Source organism: Macaca mulatta, chromosome 11 (assembly GCF_049350105.2).
Source record: "Macaca mulatta isolate MMU2019108-1 chromosome 11, T2T-MMU8v2.0, whole genome shotgun sequence".
Classification (NCBI taxonomy): domain Eukaryota; kingdom Metazoa; phylum Chordata; class Mammalia; order Primates; family Cercopithecidae; genus Macaca; species Macaca mulatta.
Genome location: NC_133416.1, coordinates 61,525,482 through 61,548,967, shown reverse-complemented (window position 1 = coordinate 61,548,967; position 23,486 = coordinate 61,525,482). Strand labels below are relative to the sequence as shown.

Here is a 23,486-nt window from a genome sequence, read left to right as displayed (position 1 = left end):
AAAAAACCTGCTGGCCAAAAAACTGCGCAGGCCAGGGCACCAAAGTTCCATTCATGCTGGAAAACAGAAGGCAGGAGTTTAACCCAGGCTAAGCTGGGGAAACTGAAGCTCAGAGAATTCCAAGTTTGAGAACAGGATAGAACTCCATGCTCCACACCATCACACATCACCACCACTCAGCTCTGGTACTGACACTGCCCCTCCCCCAGGTCAATGCTGTGTGGTGAGTAGGAAGATTAGGATGGTAAGGCTGAGTATTGCTTTTTCCCAGCTCACACAGGCAAAGACAAAAGAAGTACCTAGTCTTTATCCAAACTCTTGCATTCCAACTTTCAATGCAGGACTGTAGGCAGACGTGGTACACCCAGGTTTTATTCTTTTCTACCTGCTGAGGAGTATCCCATGCACAGGTGCCCCATAGTTGTTGAGCTTAATTGTCAGGTTTTCATAGAAGAGCAGGCAAGACTGGAAAACTCTGGGTTTCATGTTCTGATGCTGGAGAGACTCCCCCATTCCTGTTACCTTCCTTCCCTCATCCTTTCCCATCTGAGATACTAATTTGGTCTCCCTTGCTTAATCCTGGAATTGCAGGATCCATTTTATGAGCGGCAGAGGTGACTGAGGAAACCCTTCAAACTGTAGTGGAGAAGAGGCTCCCCACACTCCCCCTTCCTTAAAAATCCTGCAGAGGAAGGGGGAAAGAAAACCAAAGCATTCTGTCGCCGCGGCAACCATAAAACCCCCAGCTAAATCCATCTTGTGAGCTCACCGCCCCATTAAGATGCAGGGCCAGGCGCTGCGCCAGCCCAGCCGCATTCATTTGTGCGAATAAAGGTGGAGGAGGGGGAGGGGAGCAGGCTCTGGAGGGACGGGGAAATGGCGAGAAGAGGTTATTTACACCACCGTCCTGACCTTCTGGAGCAGCGCTGGCTCCGATAAATAACCCGCTCAGCGCCGTTTCAGAGCAGGAGTGGGAGGTGCAGGAAGGGAGCAAGGGCTGGAGGAGAGCCCCCACGCAGGTGCGCGTCTCTGGGTTACTAATGGCTGAGGCGGGAGCAGGCAGCTGGCTTTGGGGGTGGTGGCGGAAGAACTCAGTTCCCTGGGACTCCCACTGAGAAAATACCATCCCCACCCCACCCCTGGCGCCAATTTCCAGGCGAGGGGACGGAGAGATGCCAAGGAGGCAAACAGCCCCGTAAATTAGGGATGGGGGGGCACTGCTATAGAGTCTCTGAGGTACGAGGGAAGAAATATTGTAAGATGGGGAATGAGGGGGCCTGGAAGAACAGGAGTAGCTGCCAAAAAGAGAGGAAGAGAAACAGAAACATCACACAAAGGCAGTTTTGAAAAAATGTTTTATTCCTCTTTGCACAGAGCAGTTTATGAAGGTGGCTATCTCCTGACTCCATGCATCTTTTACACAAAGATGCCCCCTCAAATATGCCCAGTTATCTGCCCCACTTCAGTGTTGGAGAACTGGCAGTTAGTAAGTGGGGCAGAATGCTTAAGTCTCAGGAAGGTTTTTAAAGACATTTTTGTGGGGAGGAAGTTCTGGGTCTAGGGGAAAGATTACACCCAAGAGTGAGTATTCCATTCTCCATCTTCCTGGGGAAATCCAAATCCCAAAGGTTTCATGAAGAAAAGCACCTCTCTCAGCGACCTAGAGACAGGGAGAGCACAGACGCACTGCTTGGGTGTAAGGCTGAAGCAGAGAGAGGGTGGGCTGCAGCGAATGTAGACCCAAGGCAGAGGAGTAAATGCATGTCGGGGAGTTGAGGGGACAGAGACAGCCTAGACGCCCAAGTCATAAGTTCTACTCCTTCCCCAGTTCTGAGTAGAAAGTTTTCTTCCCAAGACTAGAATGGAGTTTTAGTTTTAGGAACTGGCTTTGCTTCAGGACACAGAGAAGACAAACCAGGCAAAGATCCCACAGGTAGTAAGGGTGGAGTTAAGGCAGCTAATTAAGAGACGGGCACTCACCACGGCAGTTTTGAAGCTATATGCCAGATCGGGGTAGAGAATGCATTTTATGTGCCCTATTCAATACAATTTAAATCACTGTTTCTTCCATGTTGTCCCTTCCCTATGAACTATTCCCAGTACCTTTTCCAAGGCAGAGGACAGGGCAGTAAGAAGGAATGGAAGAAAACACTGAGGTCAGTAAGTGGGGCTAGGGCTTAGATTGGATAAATCCCTACCCATCCCCACCCCCACTCGTTCTATAGTAAAGAATTCTCTTTTTCCCTCCCCTTGCTGGGGTGTCGGGATGAGGTCCAGGTAAAGGCAAAGGCAGGAAAACATTCAGCACATTCTTTCTCCTACTTTAATCTGAAGTGTAGCTACAACAAAGGGCACAGAATTTACAAAAATGTCAGGGCAGGGGAGCATGTGAGCATAATCCAGTCGAGAAAGAAAGAGGGTGCTTCCCCTGCCCTATTATCTGAATATGCTGGGAGCTTTACTCCCAGAACTGCAAGAAGAATGAAAAATAATAGGGAGGGTGTAGGGGAGGTTGGGGGGACAACCACAAACAGAATGGAGATTTAAGGATCCCTGTGATCCCCGAGATGACCCTGAGAGCATCGATTGGGGAACTAGATGAAAATTCACAGCAGACATGCGAATTTTTTGAAGAGGATGAAGAGCCAGGAACAGTGGGATCTTCACCGAAGGAGTGACCACTTGATCTGTTCTTTGGCTGACTGCAGCACCTGCAGAGATAAGAGCAGCGTTGAGGAAAGCTTGCTGACAGGGCAGGGTAAGCATGAGGGCTGGGGATCTCCTTCCCCTCACTTGTCTTCCCTGTCCTTACAAGAATGGAGAATAGAAAATCCCCAAAGGTAAAGAGATGGGAAGAAGCTCTCTAAGGCCCTAGCAGATTGTTTGGAAAATTTCAAAAAAATACAAATCCACTGAGGGGGATGAAGAAAGAAGAGGTACAAAAGAAAAAAAAAAAAAAAACTGGGAGTTACTGGACACATATTAAAAGGGGCGGTGGGTGGGAGACGGGTAACAAATCCAGATGGACTTCTTGGTGAGAATGCCAAGCGGGTAGAAAACAGAACCCCTCCCTTCCCCCTACATCAGGTAGACAATCTATCTGCAGTCAAGGTAGCAAGATGGATCTGCAAAACCTGCATATTCTAGAATATGCATTTCCAGCTTAGCCCTCATTTGAATAATAAGAGAAAGAGAGAGTGTATGCACAAATGCACACAGACCATCTGCTTAAGGCAAGCCTCTGCTGGGGAATAAATCACTGAATGAGGCATCAGGCAAGGAAGGTTTGAAGGGTACAGAGCAAGGTTGACAGCCACTGTTCACAGGAAACTAAGAAAGGAGTTGGAAGTAGGGGTAGGGAGTAGCTGGCTATATAAGTCCCAGTTCTCTGGAATAAGAGGGAGCCAAGAAAGATGTGTCTTGAGTCTCCAGTCTCACTCAGACTTGGGAGGTATGGGTGGAATGCTGTTCTAGCCTCTTTAGTGATGCAGTCCATCTGGAAAGGAAGAAGGGAGAAAGTCATACCTGAGACACGGTCTGCTCCGTAAGGGGGACATCTTCACCCTATGGCACAGAGATACAAGCATTTAGTGTGGGAGAAAGCTGGAGTAAGACCTGATTGGAGTCTGGTATTAGAGAAGAAAAAAGTAATCCTTTAAACTGAAACAAAGGGCAGATGCGCTGAACTTCTCAGTCCCTTCTGGGGACTAGGACAGCTACAGTTTTACTTGGCCAGAGGGACTATGAACAAAAAAGGGTCATTTCATCCAGCTTCCATTTTAAGGCAGGAGGACTTCTTAAAAGATTTAACTCCATTCCGAGTAACCAGCAGGTTATCTGATCCTCAACTCCCTTAACTTGGGGGTGGAGGACCTGATTCTCTAGTCAGAAAAGGCCTTCTCTGAGTATCAGTATTGCTAGGGAAAGGATGAGGGGGAGCCAGGAGTGGTTTAATGGATCCCGCAAAGCCTGATGGGTAACGACAGCATGTTAATTTGAAGAAATAAACTGCTGCAACAGCAGCCTGAGAAGAGAAAGGGGGGAGTTGGTGGGGGGACCCTCTCTCTTGCCACATAGAGACATATGTTAGAGGAGAAGATTAAACTATGCAAATGGAGCCCACAGCAGTTAAGGGAGAAGATTTCCCATTACCAAGCACTGTCAGCCTTCACTCTGTGGAGGTCAGAGCCAGGACATTCTGTGAATGGGGAGAATTTGCTTTGCTCAGACATCTCTGCACCCGTATAATTTGCTTGTGGGCTCTCTGCATCCACCATTATCTCCTCAGCTGACCTGGGGCCTTCTATGGTTAACTCAGAGGCCCCTTTCTGATATCACTAGCACCAAAGAGGACTGAGGTTCTGAGGTTCTGGCAAATACGTACTTCCTGATGGAGAGGCACCATCCTCAGTTATGTAACACTTTATTTATTTATTTATTTATTTATTTTTGAGACAGAGTCTCACTCTGTCACCCAGGCTGCAGTGCAGTGGTGCAATCTTGGCTCACTGCAACCTCCACCTCCCAGGCTCAAGCAATTCTCCTGCCTCAGCCTCTCGAGTAGCTGGGATTACAGGCACGCACCACCACGCCCAGCTAATTTTTGTATTTTTAGTAGAGACAGGGTTTCACCACGTTGGTCAGGCTGATCTCGATCTCCTGACCTTGTGATCTACCGGCCTCCACTTCCCAAAGTGCTGAGATTACAGGTGTGAGCCACCACACCCAGTCCTATATAACACTTTAAAAGACAAAAAAGACACTCTTCTGCCTCAGATGATTGGATCCATCTCCAAGAAGGAAATAAGCCAACTTCAAGTTCCTTTATAATTTCAAAACCATAAATATTAGTTTATTTTATCACTTATTAAATAAATATGTATTAAATGTCCACTTTGTGCAAAGACTGTATGAGATGTTAGGTACCTTATTAGGGGTAGAAATAAGTTCTTTCTTCTTCTTTCTTTGGGACAATAAGAAGGGAAGGAAAGAGAAAGGCTGAATGTATTTGAAAGAAAAAGAGAAGGTTCTATGTATCCTATGAGCCCCAACTACTAGACACATCCAGCAGGTCTGGCTGTGGAGGGTGTTTGTGAATAGATGCGGGGATGCAGAGAAACACATTCCTGCTTACCCTTAATGCCACCCGGTGTACCACCTGCTGGGGATCACTCTCGAGGATCACCCTGCAAAAACAAAGAAGAGATCACTGTTCACTCTGTCCCGAATGCCCAACTCACTGTGGGGGAACAGGACCTCTGGCCGCTGAGCCTGCTTGACTTAGGACAGGGGCAGTTATCCCACTACCTCACCCAAGATCAAGGCAGGTCAGAGAACTTACCCTCCATCTACAATTTCATCCACAGCCAAGAACAGCCCCTCCATGTTCTCCAGCAGTGCTCGCTTTTCTACATTTTTCCTGAGTCCCCAAGAGAAGAGAAGAAAAAAACCAAATTGTGTGTGAAAGAAATCCTAGGACCTTGTCTGAATTGAGGAACCTAAACTAGACCAATAAACATCTCCACCAACCACACAAAGAAGTAAATAAGGTGAAGAACTTTTTAGCTAGTTCACTCAAAACCCCTTTCTACTCTTGGTTGCTGAATAAGGAATGTATGGAAAGAGATTCAAATAATACAGTTAATTTCTGACTATTCAGGGGTTGATTATCCACAGCTATTGTTTCTTTCCTACCTGCCATGCTGCTGCTCATAACATTGCTCATAAACACTGACATCAGTGGGTGGAAAAAAATATAAACAGAGCTAAGACTCAATCTGGAGGTGGCCGGAGGTGCGAGGGGTTGAATGCAAACCTTATTTGCACTCAAGCTCTAACAAACCTCCTGAGACATTCTCTGTTCCCTCTTCTCCCTATCCCTTACCAGCTCTGCTCAGGCCCTGAAAAGAAGCCCAAAGAGGGGGCAGGGTCTGCATACACTAGCCTCAGATCCGGTGGTTGGTGCATGTGGCCTGTCACATCCGTCAGTTTGAGGCTTTCACTAGATTACCCGAAATGAAGTCTATTCATTCACCTGGATAAGAAATAAATCATCCCCTTCCTGAGGAAATCTGAGCCATTCACCCTGCTGAGTTTGCAGGGCTGAGAGTGCCTGCTGTTCTGGTCTGGATGGCTGTCTGTACTGGGTTCACTTGAGAGCTGCTGGGGGAATGAAGTTCAGAGCCCTGGATGTTTTCAGAAAAAGTAACTTACCTCTCTTCTATTACCCATCTACACGGTTAACAGAGGGCTAGTGGGGAAGTGGAAAGGGAGGAGAGGGTAAATGGCAGAAGCTTCCTGGTTTTTTTTTTTTTTTTTTTTTGGTTTTTTGAGACAGGGTCTTGCTATGTCGCCTAGTCTGAAGTGCAGCAGCATGATCACAGCTCAGTGCAGCCTCAACCTCCTGGGCTCAAGCAATCTTCCTACCTCAGCATCCTGAGTAGCTGAGACTACAGGTATGTACCACCACACCTGGCTAATTTTTTTATTTTTTGCAGAGACAGGGCACTATGTTGCCCAGGCTTGTCTTGAACTCGACTTATGCAATCCTCCTGCCTGGGTGCTTCCTGTTCTATAGAAGGCAAAAAACAAGGACTAGAAGTGGAAAAAAAAAAAAAAAAAAAAAAAAAACTGGGCTACGTGGCTCATGCCTATAATCCCAGCACTTTGGGAGGCCAAGGTAGGTGGATCATTTGAGGTCAGGAGTTCAAGACCAGCCTGGCCAACATGGTAAAACCCCATCTCTACTAAAAATACAAAAATTAGCCAGGCGTGGTGGCGCATGCCTGTAATCCCAGCTACTCTACTCAGGAGGCTGAGGAGGAGAATCGCTTGAACCTGGGAGGCAGAGGTTGCAGTGAGCCGAGATCATGCTACTGCACTCTAGCCTGTATGACGGAGTGAGACTCCATCTCAAAAAAAAAAAAAAAGAATGAAAAAAAAAAATTGGGAGTGTTGCTTCCATTCCCGAAGTACTGAATGACATACTATCTGGGACACTTCCTTATGCTTGCCCTTTCCCTACTTCTAATGTCAAGAATGAAGCCCAGGAAAGCACCTTGAGGATGCTCAGATCTGACAGGGCCACAGGGGATTACAAGAGTAAACACAGAGGTAAAGATTCGGCTCCCTCCCAGTCCCCTTCCTTAGTAAGATCATTATTCCATAGGAGGGACATACTCTCCATCCAGTCCTCCCCAGTAGCATGAATTACTATGAATTAATAAAACCGACCTTCTTTTTTTTTTTTTTTCTTGAGACACAGTCTCACTCTGTCGCCAAGTTTGGAGTGCAGTGGTGTGATCTTGGCTCACTGCAAGCTCCACCTCCCAGGTTCACGCCATTCTCCTGCCTCAGCCTCCTGAGTAGCTGGGACTACAGGCGCCCACTACCATGCCCAGCTAATTTTTTGTATTTTTAGTGGAGACGGGGTTTCCCCATGTTAGCCAGGATGGTTCACCTGACCTCGTGATCCACCCACGTTGGCCTCCCAAAGTACTGGGATTACAGGCGTGAGTCACCACGCCTGGCAAAACCCAACTTCTTAAACTAAATCAACTCCCTGGAGCGTTTGCCAATCTCCCACAATCCCTGAGCCTGAAGATGGTTACTTTATCTCCCAAACAGAAATCAACAATGCCCTGCTGTTTCCATCGTAACTTGGGGGGAAAAAAAAAGAATGTCCTGCTCACCTCAGCATCTGGCTCAATGAGTCGAAGAGGCAGTTCAGAACTGCCATAAGCATCAGCTGTTGGGAAACAGAGGAGGCAGAAGGGTAAGGTTCAAGGCCCTGAAAGCTGCTACCTAAAAACAAAACCTCCTAATTCATTAAACATCAAAAGACACAGGCTTTCACAAAGGACCAAAAACATAAGGTGGAAGTGAGAGCACAACAGGAAGAGGACCTGTGGTTTCTCATAGAAATAAATTCTGCTACATGATCCCACAATTCAACATCTCTTTTAGCCAAAAGTTTATAAACAGAACTTTCTTGTCACAGTCCTCTACAATGTCTTTACCAACTGTATGTGTGTTACCTGATGTCTTAGGTAGAGAAATCATTAACCAAGCAATAGCTGAGGTGACAGGAAGGCTGTAGAGTTAGTGTAAAAAGCATGGACTTTAATTGGCTGGGCACAGTGGCTCACACCTGTAACATCTAGACCCTGTCTAGACCCTGACTCTATCCCAGCACTTTCGGAGGCCGAGGCAGGCAGATTGCTTGAGCTCAGGAGTTGAGACCAGCCTGGGCAACATGGCAAAACCCCGTCTCTACAAAAAATACAAAAAAAATTAGCCGGCATGGTGGTGGGCACCTGCAGTCCCAGCTACTTGGGAGGCTAAGGCAGGAGTATCACTTGAGCCTGGGAGCCAGAGGTTGCAGTGAGCCAAGACTGCACCACTGCAATCCAGCCTGGGAGACAGAACAAGAACCCTGTCTCAATTTTTTTTTTTTTTTTTTTTGAGAGTCTCACTCTTGTCGCCCAGGCTGGAGTACAATGGCGCAATCTCAGCTCACTGCAACCTCCACCTCCCAGGTTCAAGCAATTCTCCTGCCTCAGCCTCCCAAGTAGCTGGGATTACAGGCGTCCACCACCACACCCAACTAATTTTTGTTGTTGTTGTTGAGACGGAGTTTCGCTCTGTTGCCCAGGCTGGAGGGCAGTGGCGCGATCTCAGCTTACTGCAACCTCCGCCTCCCGGGTTCACGCCATTCTCCTACCTCAGCCTCCCGAGTAGCTGGGACTACAGATGCCTGCCACCACACCCAGCTAATTTTTTGTATTTTTAGTAGACATGCAGTTTCACTGTGTTAGCCAGGATGGTCTCGATCTCATGACCCCAAGTGATCCACCCGCCTTGGCCTCCCAAAGTGCTGGGATTACAGGCATGAGCCACTGCGCCCGGCCTATGTCTCAAAATTTCTTAAAAAGCATGGACTTTAAGTCAGACAGATACGGGTTTGAATCCAAGCTAAGCCATTTTCTACATGTGTGACCCTGAGAAAGTTATTAGGTTAAACTACATCAAACTGCCACTTTTGTAGTTTTCACAATGGTCACACACAAGTAATTTCTTATGGTTCTTCATGGTTTGGTTTCCTCATTTGTAAAACAAAGGCACTAATGCCTACAACTCATGGAAGTGCTGCAAGGTTTAAATAACAATGTACTTTACAAAAAGCACTTATACCAATAATAAGAGCTCAGTAAGAGTTGACTTTCTCAAACTTTGACTTTTGCCTCAAATTATCTGGGGGCTTATTTTTATTTATCTATTCTCCTAGAATTTGCTACCTGAGGCAAATAGCTTTTTCTGTATATAGGAAGCAGGTTAGGACTATACCCAAGGTCTTCTCAAGTGACCCATTCAGAATGTATGGTTTCAACACGACCCAGGTTGTTAGCTAATTGGCTCAAACTCAGTCAGGTATGGACCCTTCATAGAAGGAGCAAGTATCTCCCTGCAATCTTGACCATACCTCAGAAATCCATCTTAAAAAATACTACTCGGGCCGGGCGCGATGGCTCAAGCCTGTAATCCCAGCACTTTGGGAGGCCGAGACGGGCGGATCACGAGGTCAGGAGATCGAGATCAGCCTGGCTAACACAGTGAAACCCCATCTCTACTAAAAAAATACAAAAAACTAGCCAGGTGAGGTGGTGGGCGCCTGTAGTCCCAGCTACTCAGGAGGCTGAGGCAGGAGAATGGCGTAGAACCGGGAGGCGGAGCTTGCAGTGAGCTGAGATCCGGCCACTGCACTCCAGCCTGGGCAACAGAGCAAGACTCCGTCTCAAAACAAAAACAAAAACAAAAAAAAAAAAAAAATACTACTCAGGGAAGGGTATTAAAACATATATGATGTTTCCTAATGGATATAAAAGATCAATCTAGGAAAACTTTCTTTCTAGGCGATTCATTTGCCGGGCCATGTTTGTGAGGCTGGTGGGATCTCTGACAACTTCATTAACTTGGTCAGAAGCTAGAGGAACACGGCTCTATCAGGGCCCCAAACCAGTGGCTATGTACTGCCTGTGGTTTAGAAAGTAGGATCAGAAATAGCAAAGGGGTAGTAGGGATTCTCACCTCATTTTCATAGGAGCTGCCAATCACATAGAAATAGAGATCTATACTGCTTTTGTATACCACTGTCAGGCCTTCCAAGAGGGCAATTTCACCTGGTGGGGGAAAAAAAGTAGAAAGAGTGGGTGGCCTGAGATGAGGAAGTAGGAAAGAAGGAGTTATCAGCCAGGTGCAGTGGCTCACGCCTGTAATCCCAGCACCTTGCACGCCTGTAATCCCAGTACCTTGGGAAGCTGAGCCGCGTGGATCACCTAAGGTCAGGAGTTCAAGACCAGCCTGGTCAACATGGTGAAACCCCATCTCTACTAAAAATACAAAAATTAGCCGGGCGTGGTGGTGTGCACCTGTAATCCCTGCTACTCGGGAGGCTGAGATGGGAGAACCACTTGAACCTGGGAGGCGGAGGCTGCAGTGAGCCAAGATCGTGCCACTGCACTCCAGCCTAGGTGACAGAGAAAGGCTCTATTTCAAAAAAAAAGGAAAAAAAAAAAAGCTATTACCGTGAATTCCTAGTATCCAGCTGTTTTGGGCTAAGGTGAGGCCAACTGTAATGACCTCCAAAGCCAGAAGATGATCTGCACTTCTTGGGTGGTGGCAGAAGAGAAGCATAAACTTGGGGGAGTCTAAATGTATCTTCTCTAACCACCATCCTCTGTTCCTGCCCACTATACCTATTTCCCTCCTTGTATATGAGACAGGATACTAGTCGATCCTTCGGAGGTGAAAATGCAGAGCGGTCACCTTTACAGACTTCCATTTACCTGCCCTAATGGATGCGGTACAATAAGCAGAGCTGCAGTTAAATTTGTCAAGTGAGGCTCATAAATCCAGGGACTAGACAGGTAGCTAACAGCCAACCTTCCAGCACGGTATTCCCGCGTGAGGTACACTCACCTCCCCATTACATTCTGAAGAGTTTATTATACAAGGGGAGGAAGGAAAAAAAAAAAAAGGAGGCAGAGTCATTTTATCCTTTCTCCGCAGCCCTGCTACCACCCCCTTTCCACCATGGTTCCCCACAACACGGGGAGTAGTGAAAGGAAAATGACCTACTGTCAGTCCGATGGGTCTTGTTGAAAATGTTCTTCTCAAAGGCCTTTTGCTCCTTGACACTGGGGTAGGTGTCGTCATAGTACTGGTCAGAGGGAAGGAGACAGGGTTGGGTCACTACAGCTGGAAGCCAGAATGATTAGTGACTATGCTTTGCCCTGGGATCTTGGATTTCTCTCCTTCAAGGCATGGGGCAAGGGAGAAATACTGACATGGAAAAGGAAGGACTGTAGAGGCAGAGAATGGGCAGTGAGTAATCTAAGAAAAATAAATAAAAGATCCTGCCATAAGCAACCCCACCTCACATTTCTAAGACTGTCTGAAGGCAGAAGCCTACCAGCCCTACGGTGAGGCTCTGTGCCTGTCTGCAATCTAGACCTCTCCTAAACCATTCTCATCAAGTGTTTCCTAGGAGCTACCCCATGTCAGGAAGCAGTGCCAGAGAACACAAAAAACACTAGAAGCACAGAACACCTCCATAGACCCTCACTCACTGTATGAAGCTGAGGCATGGGGAAAGGCTACAAAAACCTCCTCCAAAGAAAGGCAAACCCTGCCCTATAGTCTATCTTAGCTTTCTTTTCTGCAAGCTGAAAGAAGCATCCAGCATACCACTGAGCCCATTCCCAGGCTCTCCCTGGCAAGGGGGCGGAGATGCAGGCTGCTAAATCGCTAGCTCTTTAGGGGCTAATCCGTTGCAGTCAGCTGAAGACCTATGACAGGTCTGGCATTTAGTAACTGGATAACTGTTTCAAAAGGTGTCCTGCATAGTTACATCCAATTACAGGGAGGAACAGCTGGTGAATTCTAAACTAATCTCTACCTGCTGATTGATTTATGCTATGCTCGCCCGGAGTTAATACACCAGGGACAGAAGAAATTTCTACAGGAGGGGGAGAATATGGAGGGAGAGAGGGGTGTCCTTTCTTCTTTCTTCCAACAGATCCAAAGTTGAAAACATCACTCTGGGAAAGTCAGGAGGTAACAAGCTTGATGGTGACTATAGACCTAGGAATGGAACCTTGGAACTGCAAGAGAATTCTCTGGAAAAACCCAGGCAGGGTGACATGGTAGAAGAGAAGGGGACAGGAATGATGGACATGGGCAGACTGCCTCTTAGCATCTACATACTGCTTTGTTAGGAACCAAGGTATCAAAGCTTTTTCCTAATCTGATGCTGACAACAAAGGAGGTCAAAGTCTGAGGACAGTAAGCAGGGCAGCAGTACAACAAAGGGACAAAAGAAAACAGGTTTTATCTGGAGTAGGCAAGATAAGATGGAAGAATTCAGGCTGAGTATGGTGGCTCACACCTGTAATCCCAACACTGGGAGGCCGAGGCGGGCGGATCATGAGGTCAGGAGTTCAAGACCAGTCTGGCCAACATGGCGAAACCCTGTCTCTACTAAAGATACAAAAAATTAGCCGGGTGTGGTAGTGTGTGCCTGTAATCCCAGCTACTCAGGAGGCTGAGGCAGGAGAATTGCTTGAACCCAGGAGGCAGAGGTTGCAGTGAGCCAAGGTTGTGCCACTGCACTCCAGGCTGGGCGCCAAGTGCAAAACTCCATCTCAAAAAAAAAAAAAAAAAAGGCCGGGCGCGGTGGCTCACGCTTGTAATCCCAGCACTTGGGGAGGCCGAGGCGGGCAGATCACGAGGTCAGGAGATCGAGACCACGGTGAAATCCCGTCTCTACTAAAAATACAAAAAATTAGCCGGGCGCGGTGGTGGGCGCCTGTAGTCCCAGCTACACAGGAGGCTGAGGCAGGAGAATGGCGTGAATCCGGGAGGCGGAGCTTGCAGTGAGCCCAGGTCAAGATCGCGCCACTGCACTCCAGCCTGGGCTACAGAGCGAGACTGTCTCAAAAAAAAAAAAAAAAAAAGATGGAAGTGTTCTCAAAATTATACTACTGAGCAACATGAGTTAATAGGGGATCAGTCCCAAGATTCAAATCTCAGAATAAGCCTTTGTGTTGTTCCTAAACTAATTCAAAAGGGAATCTCACCTTGGCAAAAAGTCGATCTCCATCATTGTCCAGAATCAGGATGGCTTTGACAGTATACAGGGAAGGTTCCTGAAGAGATACGAACACACCTTCAGTCCTGAGGCTCCCACCACCACTGGTAAACCAGATACCTTCCCCTAGTCCCATTGGGGCTGCAAGGGGATACAGAGGTACCTCTGTAAGTCCCTTACCTCAACATGGTCAGATTTTGATATTTCCCATTGAGAAAGACCGAGGGTAAGTAAACTGAGAAAGCATTTAAACAAAGGATTCCAAAGTACCATCAGAGAAACAGTTTCTCTGACGCACAGGGGGCTTAATCAAGAGAAGTCATGCTGTTATTTCCAAATATTATGGTACAGTTATTTTCCAAATTACCCTCTCCCTTCCTGCTCTCCCATGTACAGGCGGTTATAGAATGTGACCAGATTAATTAAAAGGCACTGAACAAGGCCATTTGAAAATAGGGTTGAATGTCCTAGTATACTTGGAAGTTTCTGCAGTCCGAATGCAGTGGCAATGCAGAAACATAAAGCAAGTCTTCCCTAAACCACCCACACACTGAGCAGAGGGAAAAGAGCGTTTACACACACACACACACACACACACACACAGGCACACCAGTTCTCAATGCAGCTTAGTAAGACAGCCATCTTCCAAAAACTCTCCTATGTCTTCCAATTCTTCTACTATACCTTAACTAACACTACCAATTAACTTCCAAGGACAAAAGCCAATCTGAATTTTGGGGGAGTTAAGAAGCAGTGACAAAATGATCTGAGAAACACTCTGGGGCCTAGAGTGAGTGAGCAAGAGGGGTAATTTTTTTTTCCACTACCAAGAATCAAATAAGGAATCACAGCCTCAATCTTCATGGTTCTTCAACTGTAAGTATGTCACTTGCAAAAGCTGTGGTGGTCTGGTGCTCTCCTCTACCCCTGCAACTTCCAGGAAGCCAGCTAACTAGGAGAAGAAAAATCGCAGGAGGCTGAGGCAGGATTGCTTAAGGCCAGTTTAAGACCAGCCTGGGAAACATACGGAGATCCCCATCTCTACAAAAATAAAAAAATTAGCCAGGTGTGGTGGTGTGCATCTACAGTCCTGGCTACTCAGGAGGCTGAGGTGAGAGGATCTCTTTTTCGTTTGTTTGTTTGTTTGTTTTGAGAGGATCTCTTGAGCCCAGGAGTTTAAGACCACACCGAGCTATGACTGTGCCACTGCACTCCAGGTTGGGTGACAGAGTGAAACCCCATCTCTGATTGAAGAGAAAAACCAAAAGTGAGGGGAGACAGTGATGTGTGCATGAGAGGTATTTGCAGCCTCACATTCCTTGACTTTCTTTTTTCTTTTTTCTTTTAAGAGAAAAGGTGTCACTATATTGCTCAGGCTGGTCTCGAACTCCTAGGCTCAAACAATCCTCCCACCTAGGCCTCCCAAAGTGCTGGGATTACAAGTGTGAGCCACTGCGCCCAGCCTACATTCTTTGACCTTCTAATCAACATTACTTACCATTGATATCCCTTGTGCTATGAGACAAGACTGTTGCTTTGCTACCTCTTTCCTGGCCTTATTTAAGAAACCCACAGTCCTCACAGGAGCCAAACACAAAAGTATGTGTTTGACAGAGATCCAAGAGTGGGGAGGAAAGAATCATTGCCAAGAACCCAGAAACTGTAGCCTCTACAAACATAAATTGTCTCATGAGGCTTCAGGAGGTTTATGGTTCCATGCAAAGAATCAACCCTGTTTGTGGGTGCAGAGGGGGGCAGGCAGTTCAGAATGGGAGTAAAAGGAACCCAGTCTTTTGACAACAAGCTGATGAGGAACATAAGTTTTCCCTACTTGAATTCTTGAGGACTGCAATTTTTGTTTTGTTTGCTGGTTTATCGCATTTGTCCAGAACAATGCCTGACACATACTAAACTCTCAATATTTGGTGAACAGTTGAGAGAATGAAGGAAGTTTGAGAATAAAGTTAAAATATCTTGATGCAGTGTGCATCTAGGGGACTACTTATAATTAGACTTCCACATATAAGTGGATTTTCTGATGTGGCCACTTTGGGTGATATTACTACCAACTTTATTCCTCCTCTGATAAACCCTCCTTAGAGATGCCCATCCTGTATACAAAACACTCTGGAATAAACAAGGCATGAGTAACTCCTCTCTCAAATTAAAGAACTTTGTTGCCTAGTGGAGGGAAGTCCTCTAGAGTCTAGTCTTAAAAGGTCACAAGTAGAAGCAGCCCTCCTAACTCCTAATTCCTCACAGAAAGATCTTCCCTTAAAGCAGGCTCAGTTCTGTAACAACTTGGGTCCTCAATTCCAAAAGGGAGACAACAATGGGAATGAGTTTTCTTAATGGAACAAAAGAAATCCAAAAGGAAGGAAATTTAGACAAAATCATTTTTTCCCACAACCTTTTCCTGGAATTCTTTGGCCCTGTTCCTCCATCCACATTCATAGCAACTTTAGAGAGCTGCCCATTAGTTTAAGCTGGGCATTAACCTGGCATAGGAAACTGGTTCTTGCAGCCATAGAGTTTGGCATCCCTAGAACCCAAAGAAACGAAAAGCCCTAATGGCCACCAGCCAACTGGGAAAGTCAGTCAATGTCCTTTGTGGCCAACAGGGTGTGAGTGCCTACGACAGCCACACCGGCAAAGAGAGAACATATCCCTGGGTTCTGCTCCTGGTTCTTTTCACTGGCTTCCTAGAAGACATTATCAAAGAAACCCCAAAAATAGAAACATTGGATCTTCCTGGGAAGAATAAAAGACAGGCTAAGGAGGACAAGGATGAAGACTAGATTTGACACAGAGCTTACTGGAGCTCTCAAAAGGGAAAGAAGGCATTACAGAAAAGGCTGGTCATTTCAAATTTCCAAAGGAGGAAGCATACTAAATAAAGCTGAGAATTTAGGCAGGAGCTTAAATGCCGCTTCAATTCTCCATTCTGCTACAGCTGGAGCCAGCAGCTTCTTTACTTCTCCTGCCACCTCCTGACTGCAGCTGGTTCCACTTCAGCCTGGGGCTTTTACCTCTCAGGAGTGGGGAGGGCTATGCCATAAAACTAGCCAGTTTAAAGGCCCCAGAAGTCATTACTGATAATGTAATTTCATTTTAAGTTTTTGCAAAGGGCAAGTTTATAAATAACTCCCAGCTACTGAGAAATGGGCTTCCAGGACAATGGACTAGGCTTGACCTTGTAACACATTAAATGCTGACTGTTGAGAAAGACCTTATCAGCTTAGGGCCACATTGAAAGAATTTAAAAAGGTCTATTCTTCCCTCCCACTCCCAAAATGGGTAGCTGCTAGAAAGCTTTCGAGACAAAGTTCTGTGATGCACTGACTTTCAGAGAGCCACAGCCTGAGTGTATAACAGAACTTCACCTCAAATGCTAATCGTGCTTGGAAATGAGGTATAGGCAGATTGTTTTTGTGGGAGGTTGGGTGACTTAGGCAGATTTTCATGTATTTATGTTTTTATTATCAAGAAAACAAGAATGCTGTCCTCAAGACAGGTGAAACACCACAGAACAAGCAACTAGGCTGCTGCAAATGAATCTTTGATCTCAGGGGCTTCTTTTTTTTTTTTTTTGAGACGGAGTCTCAGTCTGTCGCCCAGGCTGGAGTGCAGTGGAGCAAACTGGGCTCACTACAACCTCCGCCTCCCAGGTTCAAGCGATTCTCATGCCTCAGCCTCCCGAGTAGCTGGGACTACAGGTGCACACCACCACGCCCAGCAAATTTTTGTATTTTTAGTAGAGACGGTGTTTCACCAAATTGGCCAGGCTGGTCTCGAACTCCTGACCTCATGATCTGCCTGCCTTGGCCTCCCAAACTGCTGGGATTACAGGCATGAGCCCCCGTGCTGGGCCTCAGTCAGGAGCTTCTAAAGCCTGGTGAAAAGTATCAACATCTCCAAGAACCCTCTCCCCTAGCACATAGAGGACTAGAGGGGAAGAGTCATTCCCAGTGCTGCCCCCTGTGGGCCTTCTTGGTGACCTGCAGCTTCCACAGGATTATAGTCATTAGCAAAAATATTTTTCAAAGGCAGCTCTGGATAAAAGCTATTTGTGTGTCTTGTAGGACAAACTAGTAGAGATGGGCCCTGAAAAATAACTGAATTAAGTCTGTTCACAATGTATATAGTAAGAGAACCCTTTGGGGTAAGATCTTAGTAAGCCACCAGAAGACTAGGGGAATAGTGTTTGGGGACGATAGAGGATACCTGGGAACTATGATGAATTATTTGATTCATTTAGGGGAAAAAACCAAGAAGCCTTTATGGAGGGAATTACAGGATGCTAGCTACAGAGCTGAAAGAGCACAAATAAGAATCTGGAGGCCAGGCGCAGTGACTCATGTCTGTAATCCTAGCACTTTCGGAAGCTTAGAAAGGAGGATCACTAAAGCCAGGAGTTCAAGACCAACCTGGGCAACATAGTGAGACCCTGTCTCTGTGAGAACTTAAAAAAAAAAAAAAAAAAAAAAAAAAGCCAGGCATGGTGGCATGCACCTGTAGTCTCAGCTACTCAGGAAGCTGAGGCAGGAGGATGGCTTGAGCCTGGGAGTTCAAGGTTGTAGAGAGCTACAATTGCGCTACTGCACTCCAGCTACACAAAACAGTGAGAATGCCTCAAAAAAAAAGATGCTGACTGAGATCACCAAAAAGTTCTTCATTGTCTACTTTAAAAATAAATCCTTCCAGCCTGGCCAACATGGTGAAACCCCATCTCCACCAAAATTACAAAACTTAGCCAGGCGTGGTAACAGACGCCTGTAATCCCAGCTACTCAGGAGGCTGAGGCAGGAGAATCGCTTATACCCGGGAGGCAGAGGATGCAGTGAGCTGAGATCGCACCACTCCACTCCAGCCTGGGCGACACAGCAAGACTCCATCTCAAAAAAAAAAATCCTTAAGGCCATACCAAAAGGGGTTACCCTGATGTGGCAATGGGTCTTGATGAATTAAAAACTGTAACAAGATTCTCTCCTCTCAATCCTGTTTACAAAGTAAAACTAAGATGGTAAAAACTAGAAGGAGAAATTCCTAGATACCACTCCCAGCCCCACATGGCTAAGTAGGTATACTTCCTGACTCTGTGCCAACATTCCTTTTTTTGTCAGAGTTTCACTTTGTTGTCCAGGCTGGGGTGCAGTGGCACCATTTTGGCTCACTGCAACCTCCGTCTCCCGGGTTCTAGCAATTCTTGTGCCTCAGCCTCCTCAGTAGCTGGGATACAGGTGACTGCCATCAGGCCAGGCTGATTTTTTGTATTTTAGTAGAGATGGGGTTTCACCATCTTGCCCAGGCTAGTCTCGAACTCCTGAACTCAGGTAATCTGCCTGTCTCGGCCTCCCAACATGCTAGTATTACAGGTGTGAGCCACTGCACCTGGCCTCTGTGCCAACTTTTTTTTTTTTTTTTGAGACGGAGTCTCGCCTTGTCGCCCGGGTTGGAGTGCAGTGGCACGATCTCAGCTCACTGCAAGCTCCACCTCCCAGGTTCACGCCATTCTCCTGCCTCAGCCTCCCCAGTAGCTGGGACTACAGGCACCCACCACTACGACCAGCTAATTTTTTTGTATTTTTGTTTAGTAGAAATGAGGTTTCACCATATTAGCCAGGATGGTCTAGATCTTCTGACCTCGTGATCCACCTGCCTCGGCCTCCCAAAGTGCTGGGATTACAGGCGTGAGCCACTGCACCGGGCCTGTGCCAACTTTTTTAAAATTAAAAGCTCCTCTGGGGTTAAGGGCTCCAATTTGCCAGCCACAATCCTATGGACTTCAGATGAAAAGAAAAGAAGAATTAGCTAAAGTCTTTGACAGGGAAGAGCAGTTTTTAGGTATCAGATGTTTTTTTTCTTTTTTGAGACAGAGTGTTGCTCTGTTGCCCAGGCTGAAGTGCAGTGGTGTGATCTCGGCTCACTGCAGCCTCTGCCTCCCAGGTTCCAGAAATTCTCCTGCCTCAGCCTCTCAGGCAGCTGGGATTACAGGTGCTTGCCACCACACCCAGCTTATTTTTGTATTTTTAGTAGAGATGGGGTTTTGCCATGTTGGCCAGGCTGGTCTTGAACTCCTGACCTCAGGTGATCCGCCCGCCTCGACCTCCCATAGTGCTTACAGGCATCAGCCACCACACGCAGCCTATATCAGATTTATTAATATTATTATCATTTCTTGTTGCCCAGGCTGGACTGCAGTGGTGCCATCACAGGTGACTGCAGCCTCAACCTCCCAGGCTTAAGCAATCCTCTCCCTTCAGCCTCCCAAGTAGCTGGGACTCAGGTACATGCCACCCCACCCTGCTAATTATTTCTGGATACAAACAAGATTAGATTCAAAAAGCACAGCTCAGGAAAGAGTGGGAGCCGCTGGTACCACAGAATATTACCCAGCTGACATGATACCAAATATTGGTTATAAAGAAAAAACTCAACACATGACTCAGGAAGAACTGACTGGAGGAAGAGACACCTACAATCTTCCTATCTGACACAGACCCAAAACATGTAAAGCACAGTCAACAAGAGTTTTGATATTACAGGAGAAAATGTCTCTAAACTCCTACAATCCATCTCATAGGGACAGGGTCTTGCTATGTTGCCCAAGCTGGACCTGAACTCCTGGGCTCAAGGTGTCCCGCCTCAGCCTTCCAAATAGCTAGGACTACAGGCATGCACCACCACGTCTGGCTACAATACTTGTGTTATAATCAGAATCAGTCATTAACTCAAGTTTTCCCATTCTCTGAGATTCGGCTTCTTCATCAGAGAATGAGAGAGAGGCTTGATCTAGATCAGTTAAGGTTAATGCCTTTTTTGAGTTACAGCAGACCCCTTTGATAAACCAATTAAATCTATGGCCCTTATTCCCAGCAAAATACATTCACAATTTTTTTTTTATTTCATGGCTAGGCATGATGGTTCCCACCTGTAATCCCAGCACTTTGGGAGGCCAATGCGGGGGCAAATCGCTTGAGCTCAGGAGTTCGAGACCAGCCTGGGCAACATGGTGAAACTCTGTCTCTACTAAAAATACAAAAAATTAGCTGGGCATGGTGATGCATGCCTGTAATCCCAGCTATTCAGGAGGCTGAGGCATGAGAATTGCTTAAACCCCGGAGATGGAGGTTGCAGTGAGCCAAGATCATCGCACCACTGCACTCCAGCCTGGATGACAGAGCGAGACTGTCTCAAAAAATATATATATACATATATATATAAACAATTTTTTTATGATTTCAAAGAGTTCATAGAGTCGAGTTTAGAATTAAGTGAGATTCTCTCTGAATATAATAAGATGGTGTGGAGGGAGCAGGAAAAAGAGGGGAAATGAGTAATACTTTTGTAAATCACCCCCTCTACTCTACCTGGCACCCAGTAATGACTTCAATAAATGTGTGTGTGGCCTTCATAAATTAATAAATATGATTGAGAAAACTAACAGCCAGCAGGGGCAATAAAGGTCAGCAACCACACCCCCTCCAGCTTTCTTTTTTTTTTCTCTACTTTTTTTTTATTTTAAGACCGAGTTTCATTCTTGTTGCCCAGGCAGGAGGGCAATGGCGCAATCTCGGCTCACTGCAACCTCCACCTCCCAGGTTCAAGCAATTCTCCTGCCTCAGTCTCTCAAATAGCTGGCATTACAGGCACCCACTACCACACCTGGCTAATTTTGTATTTTTAGTAGACAAGGTTTTGCCATGTTGGTAAGGCTGGTCTCGAACTCCTGACCTCAGGTGATCTACCCACCTCAGCCTCCTAAAGTGCCGGGATTACATGCATGAGCCTCCATGCCCGGCCACCTCCAGCTTTCAATGGCTGAATTTGGTGACTGTGAAATGGGCAGGACAAAGATAACCAAACCCTAAGCTTTTTAGGAATGCAAAGTCTCAGGTTCTTTCTCAAAACTCAGAAAGCCTGTCTGTTGGAGAATCTTTTTTTTTTTTGAGATGGAGTCTCACTCTGTCGCCCAAGCTGGAGTGCAGTGGCTCACTGCAACCTGTCTCCCAGGTTCACGCCATTCTCCTGCCTCAACCTCCTGAGTAGCTGGGATTACAGGCGCACGCCACCACGCCCGGCCAATTTTTGTATTTTTGGTAGAGACAGGGTTTCACCATGTTGGTCAGGCTGGTCTCCAACTCCCGACCTCGTGATCCGCCCACCTCGGCCTCCCAAAGTGCTGGGATTACAGACATGAGCCACCATGCCCGGACTTGCTGGAGAATTTTTTACCCAGGGGTCACATAGTCCCTAATTCTTCAACTATCATGGAAGTGAAAGAATCACAGAAATGAGGGACAAAGCAGTACTGCTGGGAAGAGAGATGAACTGAATAAGGAGAAATCAGACTGAACTCCAGACCTGAGGCCTGAGAGCACCATTAGAACATTTTGCCTTCTCAGTTTGGTAATCCAGGGGCCCTCACTTAAATATCACTCAGAAAAGGAAAAAACTCAAACGGGGCTAGATCCATTCCTGATGAGTCCTCGGTCACGATTTGTATCATGATTTATCCCCCCACAGCCCCCTGCTTTTGCTCCTGAAAACAAAAAGCTAGTCTCTGAAAGACTGAATTGACAGCCTCTGTGTTATCTTTCAGTCTATTTATGCCCCCAAATCAACCCCTAAAGGAAAACTGCCCTATTCTCCTCTGGTTTTAGTCCCCCTCTAAAATTACACAACAGAAAAGGAGTTGCAGAAAATTAGTTGACCGAGCTATCCAGCGCAATTGGCTATGGATGGGATATCTGCATTGAGAGTGAGAAAATAGGCCGGGCGCAGTGGCTCACGCCTGTAATCCCAGCACTTTGGGAGGCCGAGATGGGTGGATCACAAGGTCAGAAGTTCGAGGCCAGCTTGGCCAACATGGCGAAACCCCGTCTCTACTAAAAAAAAAAAAAAAAAATCAGCCAGGCATGGTGGCGGGCGCCTGTAATCCCAGCTACTCGGGAGGCGGAGGAAGGAGAATTGCTTGAACCTGGAAGGTGGAGGTTGTGGTGAGCCAAGATCGTGCCATTACATTCCAGCCCGGGCAATGACAGCAAGACTCTGTCTCAAAAAAAAAAAAAAAAAAAAAGAGAGTGAGAAAATAAAAAGCCGAATAAAAAAGCAGGCTTCATCTGCAGCATATATAACTTAGATTACACAACAGGAAGGACTTCCTGAAGAGATGGGTGTGGTCAAACACCAGAAGAGGTGACACAGGCTAGGGAATGTAAGGCCAGGAGAGATCCCCCTAATAATCTGATGTAAGGAAACCTATTCTGCCCAGAAACAGGAAGGACAGAATGTGAGAGGGCCCTTGTAAGCACAAGCATCTTACAAGTGCATGGACTCATTCTCCCAATCCATCTTCATCAGCTGTCCCCTGGGCACTCTGCCTTTCCTCTTCCTAATTACTCCAGCACAAGTGGGTACATAGGTACTGATTCTTTATCCCTGCTCCATCTAATTTGCTCCTCTAGTTTCCCTTTCCACAACCTGTTTTCTTGTCAACATCCAGACTCTAACCAAGTCATGTCAATGGAGTAAAGTAAGAAACAGCAGCAAGTATCTACATAAAAAAGACCCTAAACCTGCCACTAGGCTCCCTCAAATACCTGGATAATTGCATTCATCCTCTGCCTCCCAAGGCTGACCTAGCTTCTCAAGGGTCTGGTTTTCTTCACATGGAGGCCCCCTCCTCCTCTTCTGACCATGTGACAGCTCCCCTAGATCTTTGATATAATTTATACCTTGCCAGGGACCAACTCTTTCCCACCACTGTGAAGGAGAGGGAAAAATATATATAAATACGTCGGAAATCTATAACAAGGTCTTCTTGGAGGGCAAGACATGGGGAGAGTTAGAAGCAGCATCAATTGCTCTTTGGGGGTTTTAGTTCAAGCCGAGGTCTGCTTCCAGCAATCAACCATTAAAACAAGCCGGCCAGAGTAACAGCACAGTTTATTCTGATCATTTAATTTGAAGTGTCAATAAATTAAACTTCAATCAATTAAACTAGGTGTGCAATAACCCAGATGGACACCCCGACACCAACATAATCACAATAAAAATTTTTATTGCTGCCAGGGACCTCACCGGGGGCAGTGCTGGCACAGCTCGCGCCCTAGCTGAGAAATATATCTCCACAGCGCAGGAACGAGGAGATTGCTTCTCCTAACGAAATGGAGGGGCCAGGCACCAGCAAGGACGCAGCTGGGAGAGGGGCACAAGGGACTGCCAGGAACGAGATGGGAGTGCTTTAGGGGCTTAATGTAATTGATACCTTTGCCCAGAGCAGGGGGAGGGGGGCATTTAGGCCAAGTACCTCTACTGTTAGTGCCAAAGGAATTTA

The 23,486-nt window shown here is 46.5% G+C and overlaps 1 protein-coding gene and 1 non-coding gene across 3 annotated transcripts in view; both read right to left on the bottom strand.

Annotated features, from left to right (window-relative positions):
* Positions 1 to 1,341: 1,341 nt before the first annotated feature.
* COPZ1 (COPI coat complex subunit zeta 1) overlaps positions 1,342 to 23,486 on the bottom strand; it is a 28,143-nt gene continuing 5,998 nt past the window's right edge. The window contains exons 2-9 of one of the 2 annotated variants that reach the window (XM_015151888.3): positions 13,137 to 13,205; positions 11,137 to 11,218; positions 10,087 to 10,178; positions 7,692 to 7,747; positions 5,342 to 5,419; positions 5,135 to 5,186; positions 3,526 to 3,564; positions 1,342 to 2,711 (exon numbers count right to left, since the gene is read on the bottom strand). In XM_015151888.3, coding sequence (XP_015007374.1) covers positions 2,664 to 2,711; positions 3,526 to 3,564; positions 5,135 to 5,186; positions 5,342 to 5,419; positions 7,692 to 7,747; positions 10,087 to 10,178; positions 11,137 to 11,218; positions 13,137 to 13,205 — 516 coding nt within the window. In that variant the 3' untranslated portion in view covers positions 1,342 to 2,663. Of the gene's footprint in view, positions 3,497 to 3,525; positions 3,565 to 5,134; positions 5,187 to 5,341; positions 5,420 to 7,691; positions 7,748 to 10,086; positions 10,179 to 11,136; positions 11,219 to 13,136; positions 13,206 to 23,486 lie in introns of both variants that reach the window. The other variant, XM_077954443.1, reaches the window with a different exon arrangement.
* MIR148B (microRNA mir-148b) lies at positions 16,453 to 16,551 on the bottom strand. The gene has a single exon (NR_032420.1). It is a non-coding gene; the product is annotated as a microRNA mir-148b (primary transcript).